The 18,440-nt window shown below is 41.2% G+C and overlaps 1 protein-coding gene across 1 annotated transcript in view; it reads right to left on the bottom strand.

Annotated features, from left to right (window-relative positions):
• The window catches only part of LOC128381094 (disintegrin and metalloproteinase domain-containing protein 12-like), a 72,936-nt gene that overhangs the window by 6,397 nt on the left and 48,099 nt on the right, over positions 1-18,440 (bottom strand). Inside the window, exons 7-16 of the mRNA XM_053341046.1 lie at positions 15,257-15,322; positions 14,536-14,607; positions 13,946-14,115; positions 13,267-13,351; positions 11,219-11,367; positions 4,339-4,516; positions 2,037-2,126; positions 1,682-1,877; positions 1,475-1,583; positions 484-682 (exon numbers count right to left, since the gene is read on the bottom strand). Of these exons, the coding sequence (XP_053197021.1) occupies positions 484-682; positions 1,475-1,583; positions 1,682-1,877; positions 2,037-2,126; positions 4,339-4,516; positions 11,219-11,367; positions 13,267-13,351; positions 13,946-14,115; positions 14,536-14,607; positions 15,257-15,322 (1,314 nt within the window). The remainder of the gene's footprint in view (positions 1-483; positions 683-1,474; positions 1,584-1,681; positions 1,878-2,036; positions 2,127-4,338; positions 4,517-11,218; positions 11,368-13,266; positions 13,352-13,945; positions 14,116-14,535; positions 14,608-15,256; positions 15,323-18,440) is intronic.

Below are 18,440 nucleotides of genomic sequence, written 5' to 3'. Positions count from 1 at the left end.
AAATAGACTGAACCATGGAGAATTAGTCAAGTGTCTGGTCTGAGGAACGACTAATATGCCTCTCTCAGGCTGACCAGGACTGAAATGACAAGAGGGCACACCCTGAAGAAACTCTTAAAAATGTCTTAGTCATGGCATTTCACTCCTCGTCACTTTTTCCGTTCCTTTTTCCCAGCTTTTGGGTCATATTGCATTTTCACAGTCTTACAGTTTAGTTCTGATGTGTATTCAAATTATTAAGTTAAAGTAGTAATACAACAAAGAGAAAATACTCTGAATGTTCTGCATTCAAACTTGTACTTAAGTAAAAGAGGTACAGTACAAAGTCACATAAAGTGGAAAAATGTACAGCTACTCCAAAACCTAAATGCACATAGTTATTTCCCAATGCTGCTAATGAGTTAGCTGAACACTGCATTGACATGTGTGTTGCATTTGTATCTATACTGGCTGTATTCAACCATCACAGGCCCAAACTCTCACCATGTCATTTCCACACTTGGTCCCCGTCAGGACCAGGCCAGGGTCGGGCATGTCATCACCCAAGTAGACATGTGTACCTCGGCACAGTATCCTTCCCCCTTCCTGGAGGGGGATATTTGTTTCTATGGAAACAGCATTGGTGCCAATTACTGGGCGGTTAGCTCCTCCTTGACACTGGATTTTGCCACATTTAGCATCTCTGAAAACAGAACAAACAAGAGGCAGAGCAACGATGTGATAATTGAATAACATGTCACTGTTTTCCCAAATGTGTATATATGCAATTATTTTTTCTCTCACTCTTGCTTTCCAATTAGAGGAACTGCAGAACAGGCGGCTTGTTTGTGCTTGTTTCAGAACACAACCTTAGAGATTTTGTAACTTGCTGCATTATACCAATACCAAACCTTCAGTTAGGACCGCAAATAAATTATTATTTTCATTTTTTAATATGTCAGTTATTTTACTCACCAACAGTTTAGTCTATAAAATATCATGAAATGATGAAAAAAGCCCTTGAAGCCAGAGCCTAAAATTTACAATAAATATGAAGAGGACTGCAGCAAAGTCTGACATTTAAGAAAGTGGAACCAAAGAGTGTTTCTTCTTCTTCTGACGTGATAAAGATGAAAATTATTGACCATCGTTTCCAAAAGCCCAGGATGCAACCTAAAATATCTTGTTTGATTATTTTAGATTATTTTCACTATCGATTAATCTTACGATAATTTTTTCTAGTAACTCATTAGTGTCTTGATTTTCCAAGTAGCAGTAGACTATTATGTAAAACAAGAAAAGATCAGGCAATTTTTGCTTGAAAAATGACTTAAACAATTCATAAATTATCAAAATTGTTGCTCTAACTGATTTTCTGACCATCAGTTATTGGTTAATTTTAATGTTTCAGTCAATCACATCTACACCAGTCTCCATTCCATTGAAAAAACAATTAAATGCATTGATTGGTTTCTATGGGAACACAAGGTCTTACCGTGCTTCACATTTGGCAAAGGAGCCTTTAGAATCCTTGCCACAGTTGCCATAGGGGTCTCCTGCTGAGTTGACCCTTTCAAAGCAGATGCCCGGAGCTGGCTTGGCTCCTACACAACACACAATGGAACACATTGAAAAGCTGGCGACCGTTATTGAGCCATTCATGGGCAGTAGGAACCAGCAGCAAAAGGGACTTTCCACATACCTTGGCCCCAAAGTGTGATACACTGCTGCTCGTGTGTTTGGCAGATGCCGTTATAACAGTAACCGTCCACATTGTGGCAGGCGTGTCCGTCGTGCAGGTAGACATTGGAGGGGCAGTGAGGACTTGTACCAGTGCAGAACTCTGGCAGATCACAAGAGTTACTGGATTCACGGCATGGAGTGCCTGCTGGCTTCAGCTACACTCAGATATAGCAAGCAACACACATAAAGACAAAGACGTAGTGAAATATAGATAAATATATGGTTAGACAAAAAGAACTCTAGATAGAGATATACCAAATGTCATTACTATTTTAAATTTTGTGACTGGTCCGTCAAAATGTCCTGCATCATACCTGACAGTCCTGGCAACATTGTCCGTGGGCACAAACAGCATCCCCCTTCAGAGTGCAGGTAGTAGCATTGCAGCAGGGATTGTTACACTCCTTAAAATTGAAACAAAAAGAGAAAAGGCAAGCAGAGAGATGGAATGTACAATGAGTGAAGTGGAACAAAAGTAAAGAAAAATGAACTCAGCACAAAGAGATCATATTTCACCTCAGAGCAAATACTCAGACTTTGTTATCAGAGGGGATGCAGCCCAAGCAGAACTGTGTTTCATACCAACTAAACTAAAAAAAACTGGCATAGAAGAGGAAACAGCATTTTCTAGTTCTCTAGAAACAATAATGTTTCCATCTGACAGACCCTACAAGCTCATTTGGATGCCCGCAGCCATGAGCTGGAAGGTGGAAGGAATAGAAAAATGAGGGGAAGAGAAAAATGACACAAACAAACACATCTCTGGTACTACAAACAAAGTATTGCTTCGTATAAAAAAAAAATCTGCCTGTGGCGTAGGCATGTGCCAAGAGGTATCTGGTACCTTTCTGCTTGTTTACATGACGGTGAGGAGCATAAAAAAATGATCACACACACAATGATTCACACATATCTATGCCGTCTGAGAACAACCACTGTATGGACAGGAATGAATAATCAGTGCAGTGACGGCAGCCAAGAATTGAACCCATACCTGTCATGGCATCATAAAATAAAGATCACTGAACTCATCTTAAGAATTTCCTAAAAACAAGCGTCACTTTTCTTGATACTATTGTAGCACTCTTCCTCAAATTCAACTTTATATGTGAGTTAAACCAACCACAGTTAAAAGAAAAGATGTTTGCAGTGTCATGCTTTTTTTTATACTTTGATTTAAAATGGATCTGATTCCTTAACTAAGCAAAGCTAAAAACAACAAGAGAAGATTTCATCATCTTAAAACAAGATATGAGGAAAAAATTCTTGGACAGCCCTTTTGAAGTGCACAGAGAGACAGGCAGTATCTCTACAATTCCATCCCTGTAATATTTCCAAGTTCACTGTGGAGACCCATCTGTTTCATGTTAAGCTTTATCATGAGCCATTCACTGCACCAATCAGCCTTCTGATGCCGATGGAAGGAAGTACTCCCAAAGCTCAGCGTATAGGATGCTTGCATGTGTGTGTCTTTCTGCTTGTGTATATATGATCTCACGACTGACTGCAACCTAGAGGTTCAGCTCTCTCCCTCTTCCCATTAAGCCACAGTCTGAAAATACTGTACAACCGAGTCCAGTAAGAGTCGGGAAGAAGTAGATGGATGGAGCTGGCAGGGGACACGGCTGACATGATGGGCCTTCCAGAACTTCTTTCAGCCTGAAAACCATTAAGGGCCTTTCCCAGGGTCCCCGGGGCCAAAGAAGGCGGAAGAGTCGCACTGAAAAGAAGTAGCCTGTGATTGTGAGGAATAGGACCCAGGCTTTTTAATGAGGCCTTTTAATGGTGGAGAGAGGTGCTGTTTGAGCACTCTGATCTGGCTTGGGTTGGCATGACGCCGCTCAACTCTGTGGAGAGCTTTATTATCGCTGCTGGCTCATGCCTACAGGGCTTACAGTATGTCAGTTCTTTGTTTAAAGGACAAGGCCACTTTTCGGTCTGACCCTAGCTGACAAAAAAAGACTCGCTGGGTAAGAAGACGTAAACAAAAGACAACAAGGCATTCTTTCATGTAGGCTATTATATAATCCATAACATCCTTCCAAATCATAATAGATGTCTCCTTCATATTTCACAATTCTGTTCTTGTCAGCCTGCCTCTACTGATTGTCATGATTAACTGGTTTATCATCCTGTAGTCGGAGCAGTTAGCAACGTGTGCCACCATTGTGTATGTGCATGTGGATGCAGATCCATTTAAATCATTCACAAGTTGACAAGGTGAAGCCGTCAGTGATGTTTCCTCTCAGTGAATTGTATCACGATCAGAAAGCTCTGCTCTCAAACACCTCTTCAGTGGATCAAATGAATGAATTCACACACATATCTCTAAGCTCATTTTCTGAAGACTCGTAACAGAGACGAACAGTTTGTGTTCACTTTGGGAAATGTTGGTTTGTGCCATGTTTCTGTCAGGACAGCTGCAGAAACCCTCTCTAGCACTTATGTATATTTCATTTCTCAAATGTGGGCAACATAATTAACAATGATTTATGGGTAGCAGTTTGGAAAGACATTTCAATTTTGGCAGTAGGGGTGCAGCACAAGAATGCTGAAAAATTGTAGGAGGTCTGGAGATAAAAACACTTTGTTTAACATGACCTTTGGCACTCTCACCTCCAGTTCTCCACAGTCACACTCCTCTCCCTCCTCCACATAGCCGTTGCCACATTTCTGCCCACCATAGAGCACCTTGACCTCAGGCATGTTGAACAGACACATCCCCACACCTTTTTCAAAGCTGGCAGTCAGGTCTTTCTTGCTACAGCTGCTGAACACTGTGGGAAATGGATACCTGCAAACAGAGAAGAGAAGAGAGAGACAATTGAGATCCCCCACAAGGGTCCTCTTCAGTCTGATGTAATCAGCGCTAATTGCTACTAATCACAAAATCAATTAACCACTAGAGCTCAGCAACCTTTCCAAAGCTCTATCAGCATGCAAAGAGCACAGAGCCCCGGTGACTTCTCCCTTCATGGAGAGAGAGGGAGATCTGATAAGATATATTTTATGAGACAGGGGATCATAAAAACTCAAACCAAAAAGTGCTTCCTTCGCAAGACTTGCAACACCCATAAATTTGGGAGAAACAGGGGATGGTGTGTTTTTAATATTGTTTTTGGAGCAGACAGAGGGGGTGGTCTGTTCCATGGGGAAAGCACACAGCCCAGGGCTCTGTCTGCCAAAAGCTTTGTTACAGACCTCATGCAGCTTTATTGAGCTTTTCTGTGATAATATAGTGCCTTAGATGACAGTGTATGTGTGAAGTGTGTATGAATATGTGCAGATTGTATCTCGTTCTCTCTGAGGCTCTTGATAAAGAAGCACCTTATGAGGTTTTTAATACCTCCACCCACACAATAAATTCTGCACAACAAGGCCACAATGGGTGACTTTGTTACCCTTAGGTGCATAACATTCACACTTGTCTTTGTGCATAAGGATGAGTGTGTGTGTGAAAAAATAAGTGGATCCAGGTCAGCTTAGATGCCCAAAAGGTTCTTTCAAGAGGCTCTTGACTTTTTGAAATGTACATTGTGAAGTGTACCATCTAAAATGTGCCTTTTAAACCTCTGCTGCCTCTACCACCCACTCTCCTGTTTGGGCCTCTCGACTCAAATGGCTGATTTTCTTTCCTTTGCGTCAGTTAGACTTTTCCTGTCACAGCAGTGAAAGTCCTAACTCTGATGAAGTGGGGAGAATAAACAAACCAAATATGCACAGCAGCTACAACCCACCCAACAGCTGGACGTCAAGAAATGTAGATGTAGTCAGACTGCATGCCCAGTTGACTCAAGAATGTTGACGATTTGTTAATGATTTGAAAATGGGTCCATTTTACACCCATTTAAAATTCGACAGCAAGAAAAGTCCAAATAAGCAAACTGTCTGTAGAGCTGATCAAATATATTTCATATAGCCAGTGTATAATGCATTTTTAAAAATGACAGCATGGGAAATTGGTTAGTTAGCTTGTGAAGTGTTTCTGTTCAGGAAAGTGACAGTGTTGATAGGACAGCAAACATGTCATGTCTGTGGCACAGCTGGCAAGATCTACAAATCGTTCAAAAAGCTTATTCTAAGCCTTAATAATGAAAAGAGGAGCATGTGTATAAGGGCCAATTAAGTTCAAGGCCTGAGCTACTGTGGCATCAAGGGGTAACAAAGTCTTATAATGGTCCTTGACAGTCTGATAAATGCTGCTCACAGAGGTGTTTATATGAGCAGTACATGAGTTTAAATGAGATGGAGATGAAGGCTGAGCCTTGAAATCAGATCCATTGGCTGTACTGAGATATAAACTAATATAAAATAATCACTTTTTCCTAAGAGTTTTCTCATTTCTAAGAACAAGGCATTTCTGTGTAGCTCAATGTCGACAACTCTTTCAAACTGTGTTTTTGTCTGATTGGGTTTCACATTAAATACAGCTCTAAATATGTCATGACACTGTGAATGTTTTGACATGACCTCATTCTCGACTTGCCTTTGATTTCTGTCATGTGTGGAGGCGGCTTACTTCAGCTCCTGCTGCTGACCCTCCCTCCCCCAAACACACAGCCTGCTGCTCTCTAACGTCAATATCCAGAGGTTGTGTTAGGTGAAAGTGGGGGTACCTCGAAGCTGATCTCTAGATATTCTGGACAATAGCAGAAGATCAGAGTGGATTTGTAATGAAATGGTGAAAGGAAAGAGCAACAAGGAAAGCTGTAATAACAGTCATAATTGCACCTCTTTTTTCCACTCCTCCTCTCAAAGCACCTCTGGGGATCCTGCTATGATGAACAGCTGTCAAGATTACTGTTCAACAGACAGGCTACTTCCTTAGCAACTGCTGTTGTTGATTTCCTCTTTGCCCCCAAAGCCTGAGCCAAAATTGCCAAGATGCAACCCCCCTTCTGGTGCATTCATTCAATTTCCATGAACTCAGCCCTGCTATTCAGTTTCCAGCCCATGCAATGCATGACAAACACTCACATCCCTGTTTTTTCTGTAACCCTGAGATACATGAGCAGCTCAGGATCCAGCTGTTCTTTATGAGAGGCAAAACAGAAATAATTGGTCTACCCTGCAACGGTCTGGGGTTGGGAAGAGGAATAATGGCTGTGAAAAGGCAGGCGCACAGATGAATTACAGTGGATAGCATTTAGCAGCTGCAGTCCCCAGGGCTAGTGAAGCAGTGCCAGGGCTAGTTGTGGTGGGCTCATCTGGGGCTTGTGGCAGACTCAGGACACTTTAGGCAATCCTTCATCCCATGGGAGTCTGGGCCACCACCTCAAAAGAAAAGACTCAGTGACTCTGACCTTTGAGCCTGCACTTGTCCTGTACTGGCTTTACAAAGCATGAGCTGTGTTAAGCTCTACCTGGTCTCTACCTGTTCTGTGCTGCTACACTGTTTTCCACTTAGTTGTGCTCCAGTTAATTCTTCACTGTTCTCTGCTCTTTTGTACATTTCTAACCTACACTTGACACAGTGTTTGACAGTTGGCTCCTAAGCTTCAGAGGTACTGCAGTTGATGGTTGATAGAGTGTGCAAAGCAATCATTGCAACTAAGCTGTAGCAATGACCAAACAAGGCTTTAATGGATCTGTAGGAGGTCTGCAGATAAGGAATCATTCCCAGATCTATTACAGGCCCCTAAGGTCATACACTGTGATATCACTATAGCGTGGAAGGCTTTCAGACATCGCAAAGCCAAGATGAACTGTGGCAAGTAACCCATATTTTTGTGGTGATGTAGGAAAGGAATGATCAGTAAAAACAATAACACTTGATTAAATTGAATCCTTGAGAATTCAAACACTAAGTTGAATACATTACTATTAGGTCTGTTGCTTTTCATCTATCTCTACCCTTCTGTTGTCCGAAATTACTATTTTTTGCTGATTTTTTTACTTCCTGCATTTCACTCAGCTCGTGTACATCCAAAACCCTTACATATGCAGGATCACAAAACTCAGATCAAAAGGATGCGCTATTAAAATTATTGGGAGCTCTCAGCGCATTTTGCCTTCAGTGATGAACACATTTACACATTTCTTGTTAAAATATTATATTGCCTTGGAAGATCATATCTGAGATCACTCTTAAAGCTCATTCTCAAATTAAAATACATAGAGCCCTTTAACCCAAATCATCTAGGCAGGGCTCTCTCCTCCTAGTCTGTCTGTCCCTGTGGTTCAGATCACAGAGGAAAACCGGGTCAACAGCCGGTTTATGTCACTGTGACAAATATTTAAAACTTGCTAAAGTAATCCAAAACCACCGTCACTTCACTACACATTTAATAACAATTTTACGGCTTCCTTTATGCATATAGAAACTGAGCTTTGGGTGATGACATTAGGTGATATGATCTGTTGTGGCCTTTGGTGCCTGGCAGTCTGGCCTATGTTGTAGATACTGAAGAGCATTTTCACATTGATTTCCCAATGGACCCAATTAAAAAAGGCATATTGGAAAGTTCCTGTTCTTCAGCAGGGCACGGGTCACATTTCCATAGCTTGTCTTGGAGTTTGACTCACTTTCTGTGATTCCTGATTATTTTATGACAGGGGAGATAGATCAATCTTGGTCTGACGGTAATCCCATGCTCCAGTCATCATCTTACTCAGAGTCTGACCCACGGGTGAATGAAACCTGCTGAATAAGACACCCTTGAGTATGGCTGTCAATCACCATCTCAGCTTGTGTGAGTGATTTAGATGGCCAGTGACTATATTTATTTATATTTATTTTTAAAGGAGCATATAGTAGATATATAAATTATGGATCAGTTAGAATGCAATTACCCTGACAGGAAGACCATTTGTGTGTAAATCAGGAGAGGAGGAGGAGGCAGTGTTTTTTTTTTTTTTACTTGACTTGGTAGTTGGGCCCACATAACACAGGCACAGGCATTGGTGGTCGACAGCCACATTTGGTTGATGAAAGAACTGTGCAAGTGGACTTTGCAAATATAGTAAATAAAGTCTTAAAGCTGACCATCAAACCAAAACAAAAAAAACAAAAAACAACACAATGAAAATGCAGAAAAGGTGACCAAGCAAAGGACCTTAGAGTCCCAGAAAAAGATGGCTTTATCATATATATGTTTGTGCACATACACGTGTTCCTGTATCTAGGGAGTAGTCATCAGCCACTCAGTCATTCTGTGTGTTCCAGTTTGTGTGTTTTAAGGAGATATAATCTCAGAGGATGGGAGACACCATGCTGTTCTCATTTAGAGTTAATGGGGGGATAGAGAGATGGATGGAGAGGGGGACGCGACAATTGGCCGTGACCAGCGTGAGCAGGAAACATGCGGTGCTCTGTGCAGATGTGAAACTGGCACTGGGACAGCTTGCAGTTTTACTGCCCCCCTGCCATCAACCCCAAACTCTTCCATCCCACATAATAATGATGAACTGGATCTCATTATCTCCTCCACTCTATTCCCGGTCTTACAGCAAGGCCAGGAAAGCATGATGGACATCTGTCTGTACATATAAGAAGACATTTCTGTACTCTATTTGATTAAAATGAACAAATCATGAATCAAACAACAGAAACAAAACAACAGAACTCCTAACTGACTGAGAGTGGATGGGTTTTGCCAGTACTTGCAATTATTGAATGCAGGGGCTGGCAATCAGAGGGGCTTTGGTATCAATTCATTCAAGTCCTGGTCCTGTGAAGAGGCATTTTGTATAATCACATTGCGCTTTGAAAAGAGCTGCTGCCTGCCTAGAAAAACATGGTAGTCAATGCTGTAAATAAATAACTGGAGCTGCCGGGTGGTGAAAACATTCAGGTGATTGCAAAAGAACTAATGTGTGTGGCCACATAGCATTTTAAAGCATGGAACTGCTTCAGCAGTCAAAGGGCTTGAGCTGGACCCATGGGAGCACTGCCTGAGGCTGAGTATATGGTGCTGACCTGGAAGTAACTGAGGAAGCAGACTGCAGTAAGATAAAGTTCCTGAACATCCTTATTTAAATACATTGCTTCCGTAATCCAGGATTAAACAACAGAGTAGTAATATGGAGCAATAAGGAGGTATAGAGAGGATTATATTGAAACCAAGGACTAGATCATTTCTTTCGTCAGATAGAATAAAACAACAGAGTCTCTGTGGGAGGCAGAACAAAAAAAAAAAGAAAATATTCATGTCTGATTTTTTTCGCACTATTCTATGTTTGGCACAAACATACTACATATTTAGAGAGGTTCGTCACTGCTATGTATGAATAACCTTAGAGTTAGATATTTTAGGGAAAGGTGATAAGTTCTCGCAACATAAAAACTGTGTAATAGTTTTCGGAGGTAGTTAACTATTTATTTGAAGCTGCAGAGAGATTTCCCAACATTAAAATTGCATATATGTCAAAGAATAGCATCACTCTAACTTGCTGTGAAGGTGGAGGAAGAAGGAGAGAGCCAGAAAGAACCAGTGAAGGAGAAACATGGAGAGACAAAACCATTTTATTTCTACTTCACCACACATTTCTTGGTTCTTTTTTATATGTTCATTGTGTTGCCATTTTTGGACAAGTCCTTGACCAGGGATACCCTCAGTCAGGGCTAAATATAAATCTACATCTTTCTGCTGTGTTGTTTTATGACTCTATCATCAAGAATAGCGTTACCCTGTTTTTTATGGGTCTGATCCAAACCAAATACGGAGGGATGTTTCCAGCATAAACACCAGTCTGGGGCTCCCACCGACCACTAGAACTCGGCTAGAAGTGATACCCAATGTTTCCACCCAGAACATCCCAGTCCCATTATTCTAGCCACGTTTAGGCATTGCAATGCATATTGAGCAATTATTTAATGACTTCTTCCCTATCTTGATTCCTTACTGAAGGCAATAAGATGTATAGACTTAGTTTTTCTTAGTATAATACATTCAAATGTGACATGCATGCAGTACCATATTCACACACTCAGGCTACAGCAAGTTTTTGGTCCCACATATGTATGCTTTCTGCAAAAAACGATTTTGTCTTTTAGAGAACAACTACATTGGATAGGGAATAAGTGTAAACTGTACTGGTTTGGCCATGCACTGTGACTGAACCATTGGCTTTCCATTCAGAATGAGTCATATTGCTGCAGGGCATCAGCACAGCTGTCGAATCGGCTATAAACCCAATGGCCCAACAGTTCGTCTGCAACATTTGCTTACTGCTCCACAGACATTAAATTACAAATGGTGAGCATGTGGAATAATATTTACATATGATCACAATCTGTGTTTTTTTGGGCAACACTCATTGTGTTAAACATGTGACTAAATTAATGCAAAGTTTATGATGGCTTGATATCATGATAATGCATTTTGGATGGTTTTGGAGTTATTTGTAAAGATGAACCAAAAGGGGCCTCACTGGAGTGCACTGAAGCAGCGAATTATAGTGCATATCCTGAGGCTTATGAAAGCCAAATAACTCCCACAGTGTCAGATATTGTGATATGAAGTAAGGAGTCAGTTAGAGAGATACTGTAACTCACCCAGTGGAGGGAGTCATGATGCAGCCTCCACGATCCACTGTCACCCTGCAGCCACACCCCCTTTCTGGGGTGTCATGGTTCATTCCGAAGTTGTGTCCAAGCTCATGGGCCAGGGTGACCGCAGCACCCAGGGGGTTGTCTGAATGGTCCTAAAGAAAAGATAAATCATACAGAGATTGATATTAAATCCAAGAATTCTCTACATCAGCCTGGTTTATCCAGTATATTTCTAGACCAAATATGATGCTAAATGCAACGTCCTACAATAAAATGAGTTCAGTTTACAGCTCTGTTGCGGCAAACAATTGCTAATTAAAAACAGCTGTTTCTGATCACATACTCTGAGGAAAATAACAAATAATAAAATATGTAATGCTAGCCAAATTGTTGCGCCCCACAGGACCCACTGGAGAAACATTACTCAAAACAAGTGAGTGTAATTGCATATTGGCAAGATTAAACAAACAATGCTGTTGGATGTGTGCTTATCAGAGCATTTCCACTGCTTGTCGTTGAACTGAAATGAGTAATGAAACAGCAGAATGCAGGCTGTCACCTTCAGCTTGCTCTGCAAAGTTTAACTGAGCCAGATGTGCTGCTCTATTCTCACAAATATGAACCTCTTCTGAGCAAAACTCTCAAAAAGGTTTAAAGAAAAACACATGGTCAATCAGCCAAACACAACAGAAATTAAAAACTGACATTATTATAGGATACACTGTGAGGATTAAGCTACAGTGATAAACAGAGTGAAAGCTGCTGTTGGCTGAGGTACCAAAGATTTCCTGCAAGGTGTGTAAAACAAGAACACATGAAGAGGCTGGATAAATAATGAAGCTGCAGCAGCTATCAGCTCTTCATGGAAGCAGAGCTGTGCATCGCTGTGCGTCAGGGCACCTTGCCTCTGGAGGCTTCCGTCATTGTGTATTATTCAGTATTTCTGTGCAACCCAAACTCAGACTGATGAAGTGCCCTACTGGGGGCTTTTGAGAGTAATGGTCATCAGCTGACAGCACATGCTGTGCTCCAACTGCGAACCCAACCCTGGATTCATGCTAAAAAAGTAAAAAACCTGATTCTGTTTACTGGAAAAACCCAGACACCTTCTCTGACTGATGAGACTGAAAAGCTCAAGAGGGCACTGCATGCCACTGTTCTGTTTCACCACAGCAATAAAATTAATGTAACATTCAGAGCTGGTAAATTAAAATTCCAGATGGGTTAAGAATGGAGGTTTAGGATTTAACTGCCTAGAAAAATAACAATGAGACCCATAGGGAATATCGGCTAATGAGTTCAAAGGTACTCTGTAAATAAGGGGAAGCAACTGAGACAACAGGATTGTGATTTGCCTAGCAGAAGAGTCGACTGAACACAATTTTTTAATGTCTGTTACCTGATGTATGCGTGTATAAAGAGCTCTATCATAATAACCAAGTCCCCATTTTTGCCATCTGGGAGGACAAGAGCAAAGAACCATCTGGGGACTAGCTGTAAACCTTACCACCAGCCAGCCAGGTCCTAAGACAAACAGCCACTCAGAGACAGAAAGTATAAAATAATGGCATGACTTGCACTAATACAACATGACTTGTGCACATAGTCTAGGGTTGCAGTTTGGTAATGGGTGAACATTTACGATGTGCCCCTGCATTTTCATTCAGGCTCCAATACGTTGTATGTATACCCTTGAATTCACCCATTAGTTGCGCCTCATTAAGAAGCATTGGTTCCACACATGTAATCGATACACGCTCTGATTTATCAGCAAGTGGAAGGTACTAAGCATAGGTTGATTGGCCCTGCTGGAAAAAAAAGACTCAATGATGTGTCTGCCCTGAAGTTAGTACAAGTTAATATCTATGCTGGAATCCTTAAATCAACCCTTACACAAGAGACTCAAGAGGAGAAATGTGAGAGTATTATGTCAGACAGGAGGGAGGTGGAGACGAAGGAAAAGAGCTGAGGGGAGGAAGAAGTTCTTTGTCCTTTGCTTCGGGATGGATTATGGATATTTCAGTATGTGTACATTCTTCAGCACAACGTACCATGACGATTCCTCCTGACTGCTCTGCTGTGCACATACTCATAATGGGTGCCATACCAATGGTGGTGCCCTGGAAATACACCCCACTAAAGGGGAGAAAACAGAGGTCATCACATCATTAACATAAAGCATGTGTTCACACTTAAACAGTCATTTAAGGCACCCTGGAGAATTTTTAACCACTGGTAGTGCTATAGAGCAACACAAGGGGCTAATGTTTTTAGGATTTTAGGACCAAAAACATCTCATTGCCTTATCTAGCATTGAAATGATGTATACTGTAATTTGTGAGCATTATTGTGTCAGCGGTCAGTATTTTTTTTAGCACCTCATGAGGCTTTTGCAGCATGCCAGTGGCTATGACTATGATTTACAAAATGTTTTGCAAACATCTTACAAGGTAGGAAATTGAATTTATTTTTGATGAAACAAACCTGTCTGTTTGTTATTAAAAATCCACACTGCAGGGTAGCTCAAAATAACAGGAAATGACAGTCATACTACAAAACATCATATTAAATGTTTACCTGGAATAATACAACCCAAAGACTGCTCCAATAACTATCATATAATTTTCTAATATTGTGCTCTCAATAATTTTGGAATAAAATCAGACTTTCAAAAAAGTGAGTATATCCTTTTGGAATACAACTATGTGCCTGCTACAATATCATATCTACCTGATAAGCTGAGCATTGTCATGAGGCTTCTGAGGCAGCAGCTTGACCTTCCTCCAATCAAGGAACTCATGCAAGGTAGTGAAGGGGTCCTGTGTGATGGGGCACTTGTCTACATCACTCCACACCTCCAGGCCCACCAGAGCCACACGAATATTCAGAGCCCTATAGAACTGATAGTGGAGAGGAGAAGGAAGGAGGGGGAGGGAGGGAAATATGTGGTTTCAGGTTAATGACTTACCTTTCTCCCCTAAATTTTCTTCTACCATTTTTTTCCACTGTAAATTACCTATTAAAAGACAAATGTTATAAAGCAATCACTTGAGAATGTGGCTCTGAACAAATTCTTCAACATTAATCATTGTATGACTGAATAAATCATCTTTCCCCTCTGTTTTATTAAACCGCCACCCACAGCACGTTTTATAACATCTACCTTTTCACAACATTTCTATGCCGAGTTATGGAATTGATCATCCATTCATAATCCAATCAGCCTCTGCTCGCAGGTCGGTTAATTCTCACCAGGCTTGATGTGACCTCTAATAAATCACATTCCAACACCACATTCCCTCTGTTGATTCGATTGTTACCTTGTCCACGTAATTGGCGATCTCTGCCAGCCGCTGTTTGACCTTCTCCATGTCCTTGCCTTGCTTCTGAAACTGAACAACACAACCAGGAAGAATAAAGCAAGGGGAGAAAGAAGTGATCCATGCTCTTGAATGTTTATTATCACCAATGACTTTATTTGGGACATATTAACATTGTGTCAGCTCTAGAAATTTCTTTGCAGGGTGTCCTGGAGTTATGCAACAATCATTTTCATATTAATTCCGCTGCCGCTTCTACAGCAGCTGCTATCATCAAAGAGCTCCTCAGTGGAGCTTAGGCTAAAGAGATAACCTCAACCACCTTGTCTTATACCCAACATTTATTCTGTCTCTATGGCTCTACAGGAATGGCTAAAGCATGTGACATTGACCTATATGTCTCATCTCACTTTCTTCTCACTTTCTTCTTTAAGATCTTAAGTCAGTGATTTGAACAAAATTCAGAGTCCACATAAAGGAATGGTCTCATTTGTAAGTCAAATGATCAAATGCAGTATACAGAGGGATGTATCTGGAGCCAAGGGGGCAAAAAGGATGTGCAAGTGAACACATCAGACACGACAACAAGGCACTGGTGGAGCCATCTTATCTGTGTCTCAAGGGGATGGAAGGGAAGCTAAGCATGTGACCTCTGAGACTCTTTCCTGTGGGATTCGGCAGAAGAGGGTGAAGAGGTCAAGACTTTGTGACCTCAGCTTACCTCTCTGTTGTCAGCCACAATAATCAGCTCCACATACTTGGTTGTAGTCTGGACGTGGCGTTTATGCTGCAGAAGAAAAGGAAGCAGACAGGGAATAGGTGGGTGTAGAGGAGAAAAAATATAGAGAAAAGGTGGGGTGAAAGAGACAAGAATGCAAGAAAGAGCAGTGAATTAGAAATGAAATAGAGGGAGTAAAAGTGATAAACCAAGAAGAGAGATGAGGGAGAAAAGAAAGAGTACATTAGGATGATGCACTTATCCACAGCTTTCTGGAAAGCAGGTGGCCAATCCATATGGCTTTTCACCTGAACTACACTCCACACTAAAGGTGGCAGAAATGAGAATCAGCACAAAGCAATCAGCTGCACTTCACGTCTGACCCAATAAGAACTGCTAAGGTCACACGGACCTCTGATAACACTCCACAGGAACCAGCTTATTAACTTATAAATCACTGTTTTTGGACAATGCTTCCTGCACTGTTAGCAGTACACAGAATGAAATATTTGCACCACCAGCTGTTCCTTCCAAAAACAAAGAGAATGTGAAATGGTAAGCAGTGATTTATGTGACAACTTCACAATCTCTTTAACACACTCAGACAGAGGGGGGATGGGTGGATCAGGGTATGAAGATGTCCTAATAGAAGGAAACTGGTTTGCACAAAAAATTCAGAGTTTTAAAATCTTTTAAAATAATAATGTGTTGTATATGTATCTCTTTTAGCAGGCAGCGTCAAACATTGTCATGATTCAACCTTTTGGAAACAGGTTGGAAGAGTCAAGTGCAGTTAATTATGACAAATCATACTCAGACTTTCAAATAGGGCACTTAGAGCAGATTTTGAAGAAAATGTTCATGCAGATTATATATTTAAAAAGTCAGAGGATCAGCAAAAAAACAAATTGAGGAAACTATATATTTAAAAAAGAAAAGAACAAGTATGGAGATTGACTATTCAGGGTACTTCCAAATGTGTGACAAAGATATCACCTGGGTATGGAGCAGCTCTGGGAAAGCTGCTCTCGTGTTGTGTGTGTGGGCACCAACTCAGGTTTGAAACTACTACACACACACACACACACACACACACACACACACACACACACACACACACACACACACACACACACACACACACACACACACACACACACACACACACACAAAAGCTCACTCCATTCACTGACGCACACGAACATCCTATACTATCCTGCTGGCTAAGTGTTCTGACTTCACACCATGGCCGTCTTTCAACCTGAGCCTCTTTATCCTTGCTGGCTTGGCAGCCTAGATCCTCTCTGCTCTTATCTGCCTCTCCATAGATAAGCCAGAATGGGCAAGTGTGCTCTAAATGCACCCTATGGTGATTACCAAGTATCTAGGGAGGCCACTGGAGAGGAGACAGACATGCAAATACTATGTTCAGTGAACTTAGTAAGATGCATCCCTGTTCATGAATAGAAGCAAATGAGGCAGCGTTATTCATGTGGATTTACTACTTCTATAGTTTATATGGTGAAGAAAATGTAGGGAATAAGATCTACTAGCCTCACAGTTTTCAGACATATCTCACAGTCAGTCTGGGAATAGAGCTTGCTGAGGTGTGGAGGAAGATGAATTATATTCTATTCATTCACAGTATGACTAGCATTAAGTACTGTTTCAAAGGATCAAGAATGAACCTGCATCCTCAAACAAACTCCACAATTTAGTTTAGAAAGCATGCTCTTTCTGAGTTCTTTAAATCCATATTCGCTATAGCCCACTTCAGAAATGATCTGCCCCAAAATTCAGTTTCAGTCATGGAAGTCAAGACATTCTCCAAAATGCCACTGCATGTTGTGTGTATGTGCATGTGTTCAAGTCTAACATCTTGGACAGCCATATTTTTGTCTTGTGACAATGGAGATAAGCGGGAACCCAAGCTGTTGACGTGCTGTCCCTGTCAGCAGGCTATCTTATCTTTCTACCTTTCTCTTCCCCATCTGACTCTCATCATCCAGGGGTACTGCGCCAGCATGCCTCTTTATCTTAAGACCCTCATGCAGGGCACATCACAGCTTATCAAAGCAGCAGCAGCACACCTCGGTGCCCCCGTGTAACATGCTGAAATGAGCTTGCTTGCATGCCACGAAGTCCAGAAAGTCTGACTTTTTTATTCTCATTTATGGAGGTACATAATTTTTGCTACTGACAAGACCTCTTGCCATTCCTGTTGCAAGTGACAAATTTTGAAGTCATCCTTCTATGTGATATCACTTCTCCTGAGGGATTACCATACTCAAACTACCTCCCTTGTACACTGCATCTGCCTTTACTTAGTAGAGATGTTTTCCCTTCTAGCTCTGACATCTCTTGCTGTCTTAGGAGGGGACTTAGTATATTACACAAATGCAAATTACATTTTGATCAGATAAAACATATTAAAATACACTGAAAAAACTGTGGGAGAATTAAACCATTTTTAATGCTGGCATAAATCATCCATATAAGCCATTTTCTTTGTTATTTTATTCCCCCTCTGTTACTGTCAGGCAAATACATGTGCATTGTTCTGCTGTCAGGATTTGTCAGCTTGTGCTGAATCACTGCAGAACTCTTAACAGTGAAGGCAAGGGTTGCTATCTAAGCCAGAGTTATAATCATCAACAGGAATCAAACAGTTCAGTAAAACATCAGAGAAGCCATATTACTGCATGAATAAATGGAAAATTGTAATGTGAAAGGACAGGATGGTCAATGTCTTAGCCAGCACAGCCATATGTTTGGCCTTCTTCCCTAAAACACACTCATTATAACCTTAATGATTAAACAATAAAAATAAAAATCTTTTCGTAAAATGGAAAGTCCCTCAAATTTATGTTGCATCACAATTTTAAAATGCTTGGCCTGCTTACCCTCCTTTTGAGTCCTTGACCATCACATTCATATCTTACACCATCCAACCTATGTGTCTCTCTGCTGACCTGATAAATAGCCATGTTCATCCACTCCTGCCATTCTTCACCAGTCAGATTAAGATCACTAGAGTCTGTGTTTCCCACTTATCAGTGCTGATCATCTTTAAAGCCCTATTCCCTCTGAGGAAAGAGACTCCCCGAGATCATACCCCTTGTGATTTATCTTTATGCTCAGTGGGGAAGCAAGGGACATGGGATGGTATGGGATGGGGTCTCTAAAA

Source organism: Scomber japonicus, chromosome 20 (assembly GCF_027409825.1).
Source record: "Scomber japonicus isolate fScoJap1 chromosome 20, fScoJap1.pri, whole genome shotgun sequence".
Taxonomy (NCBI): Eukaryota; Metazoa; Chordata; class Actinopteri; order Scombriformes; family Scombridae; genus Scomber; species Scomber japonicus.
The sequence above is the reverse complement of the archived record's forward strand: the minus strand, read 5'-3'. Positions and strand labels throughout refer to the sequence as shown.